Source organism: Zingiber officinale, chromosome 4B, assembly GCF_018446385.1.
Source record: "Zingiber officinale cultivar Zhangliang chromosome 4B, Zo_v1.1, whole genome shotgun sequence".
Classification (NCBI taxonomy): domain Eukaryota; kingdom Viridiplantae; phylum Streptophyta; class Magnoliopsida; order Zingiberales; family Zingiberaceae; genus Zingiber; species Zingiber officinale.
Window position 1 is genome coordinate 123,016,660 of NC_055993.1, and position 3,387 is coordinate 123,020,046.

Below are 3,387 nucleotides of genomic sequence, written 5' to 3' on the forward strand. Positions count from 1 at the left end.
CAGTAGTTCATATCACTACATTCCATGACGTATTTATAAATAGAATGCTTTAGACTTCAAAAGCCAGCAGAGGCAAGTAAAAGACACACGGATGGAGATCCCTTCACTTATTGTTATTCTCATTGTTCTTATTTATGCAAATCTATATGTAACCGATACTTCTGATTCGTTAGATTGTTGATGCAGGTATATGTTTTCGCTACAGTGTTTATACACTCATACTCAACTAATTCTACACCCATACAATTCTCTTGGTTTTGTAGTGGCACCGAACGCCGGTCAATTGAAAACACAACTCTAGACCGAACCATCATTGGCTCTTTCCTATTGCTTATATAACACCTGTAATTAGGCTCTAATTAATGTACTAATTGTCTTCTAATTCCTAATTGTATTGTGCTTATAAAGGCTCTAATGCCCCTTCATATTCAAACAGCAGATTTACTTATGCCATCTCTACTTATTTTAAGCTTTGAAGCAGAATGGGAAAATCATGTGTTATTCTACTGAGTCAAGCTCAAGTTCAATAAACCTGTTTATAGATCATGCTAAGTCAGACATGCCGTTACTCACAATTATGTATTAACCTAATATGATAGGGTAATGAGCTAACACGTACAAGTAGAAGGCTCCTTTTCTTGAGTTGATTACTATAATACCAGCAGTATCATACAAACTATTCAGTAAATGAAATGCACATCAGTGGTAAGCGGAAAAATATAAATATACCAGGTGAGGCAGCAAATCATGATAATAAATAATAACACTGAACAACGATCTACGACTAAATTGATCTTTAACTACTAGTGATCACATGTAGCAATACAACTTTGTGATATCAAGTAACAACTACAATACCAACATAAGGTAGAATAGAAAGATGACATACCATATCCAAGCATCCAACAATATTTGAGGAGAATTCTCATATTTTATCGAGCTTCTCAGCCTTGACGACAGGGTTTGCCTTGGCAATGGCATCCTGTGCTGCTTGTCGGTAGTCAAATTGGCAGTCGTGCTTATCTGAATAGCGATGTGTTGCACAGAAGACATTCCCGCAGCGGCAGCTAAAGCTGGTCAGACCGACCCGCTTCCCGCATGAGTTGCACCGGTTAGGACCTCCTGCCTTTGCCTTTGCTATCATACCGGCAGCTACTGAATCACTGGATGACGGTCCCAAACACAGTTTGGGCTCCATAGAGCCAGCATCCACATCTGCATTACCAGAAACGATATGATCCTTGCTACTGCCAACATTTGTGAGGTTGTCGATGGAGGAGAGTGCCAACTGGGCCTGCTCCTGCTTCAGAATCATGTCCTTGTGGCATTTGGAGCACATGTTCATGGTTGCTGAACTTCCGAAGAAGCCGCAGTTGTTGATGCAGAGAATCGGGCGTTCTTGGGCTTGGCAGTCAGTCTCGTTGTGCTCCATTGGATTCTTAACCTGCATAACAAAACCAAATTTTGATTCTAGGAGAAACTACAACGAGAAGAAGAGTCAATTTTGAAGTATCGAAACCATCACAGAAGATCGATTTTATGATGGATTACTTTTACCAATCGTCTGTTTCTTATTATTGCTGTTCTATAAATCAGGAAAATAGCAACATGAAGAACTGAGATCCCAAATCGCAGAAAAGTGGAAGCTAATAGGATTCGATCGAATTGAATAAAAAATCTTCAGAAACTACAACGAGAAGAAGCATGAATTTTGACTTATCGAAACCATCACAGAAGACCGATTCTGCGACGGTTTCACAGACAGTGCATTACTTTTACCAATCGTCTGTTTCTTATTATTGCTGTTCTATCAATCAGGAAAATAGCAACATGAAGAACTGGTATCCTAAATCGCAGAAAAGTGGGAGTTAATAGGATTCATCGAATTGAATAAAAAAATCTTCAGAAAAGAGGAAGAAGAACAACGTCTAATTCAATATTGTAATGGAACAAACAAAATCCAAGTGAATGTTAAAAAAAACAAATTATTCGAATTTCTTGAGTTTTTCAGTGAGGAACAACCAAATGAAAATCTTCAAAAGTTTATAGGATATGCAATCTCGAAAACAAAATCGAATTTGCTAAAAAAAAAAAAAAAAAGTTAGCAATACTGATAAAAGCGGACCTCTTGGAATCGACCTTCGTTGCTGCGTTCGATGATCTTCGCCAGCCAAATACAAAACCTACCTGCGATCAGAAAGAAGTAAAAGGCGAGTTAGCATCCGAGCATCAAATCATCATCCACCGTACAAAAAAGAGGAGATACTTTCGTAAAAAAAAAAAATGAAACAGAATCGGAACCCTAACCTTGATCAAATCAGAAATCGCCTTCAAATCGTGGAATCGGAGACCAAAAGTACAGAGATGAGAAAAAACCGAAGAAGAAGAAGAACATGAAGAAGAAAGAATTGTTGAGGGAAAAGAACTATTTATTTGTTCTTCCGGTTCGCCTATAAATCGACGCCCATGCGACCATCGCCGTCCTTGCGAAATCCGTCCGTACCTGGATTTTCTATGCGATAACTTCCATCTGCCGTCGAGTGGTATGCTTGGAGAAGACGTCAAATGTGGATCGTACGATCTGTCGATGAGGGTTCAAGATGGACGATGATAGGTGTACACGTTTAGGATTCTCTATGGGGTCGATTGGTATAATGCGACCCTTAGCTTAGATGCCGTGGTTTTTCTTCCTTTGATCGATATTGTAATAAAAGACAAAAAGATAATATTAATAAATCAGGAAATAATTTAGTTGCATATATTTTATGTAAGGTTTATAAAATTTATGTAATAATTTATATTTTCTTATAAAAAATAATTACATGAAGTTTAGTATTTATAATTATCCTTTGGAATAAAAGACAAAAGTGTATGGTCGCAATGCCTTTTTAGTTATCATTAAAAAAAGCGTCCGATCTCACTTCATCTCATTTATATTTTAAAAATATTTTTTACTTTCGATATTATTTATAACAATTATAATTCATAAATCATAACCGATACATTTAAATTCATCAATTATATTAATTATGTGAACGGTAAGGGTTACAACATATATTTCATTTCTAATAATATTGATTAATATTATATTATAATAGTTATATTCATATCTGATCCTGTGGTGAAGGAGGGGGTCCGATCATACAGTGATCAACGACACGTGAAAGTTAAAGTCAAGATGGGCATACTAATGTTTTGGCCGAGCGGGGAGGTCACCTCGCCGATCGACCTTAATAGCGCCCAGACCGGTGCGAAGACAACTCGATTACGGGTCGAGTTTCTGATGCACAGGGGGTTTCGTATAAAAAAGGCGATGCGCCGACCGGTAAGTCCGCTCGGCCGAGCTACCAAACGACTAAGGCTGCATGCACGTCCGAATATGCGACC

At 37.9% G+C, this 3,387-nt stretch overlaps 1 protein-coding gene across 2 annotated transcripts; it reads right to left on the reverse strand.

Moving 5' to 3' along the window:
- Window positions 1-779: 779 nt before the first annotated feature.
- Window positions 780-2,423, reverse strand: LOC121976368 (zinc finger A20 and AN1 domain-containing stress-associated protein 8-like). 2 transcript variants are annotated; one of them, XM_042528505.1, is made up of 3 exons: window positions 2,308-2,423; window positions 2,140-2,187; window positions 780-1,444 (listed from the first exon to the last, which is right to left on the reverse strand). In XM_042528505.1, the coding sequence occupies exon 3, from the start codon at window positions 1,430-1,432 to the stop codon at window positions 926-928; it is 507 nt and encodes a 168-aa protein (XP_042384439.1). In that variant the 5' UTR covers window positions 1,433-1,444; window positions 2,140-2,187; window positions 2,308-2,423; the 3' UTR covers window positions 780-925. The 2 variants fall into 2 exon arrangements, with proteins under 2 accessions (XP_042384439.1, XP_042384438.1); XM_042528504.1 differs by having other exon boundaries at window positions 2,126-2,187; window positions 2,308-2,412.
- Between the last annotated feature and the right edge of the window lie 964 nt (window positions 2,424-3,387).

Coding starts and splice junctions, on each gene's coding strand:
- LOC121976368 (XM_042528505.1), bottom strand. CDS start 1,432: ATGGAGCACAACGAGACTGACTGCCAAGCCCAAGAACGCCCGATTCTC.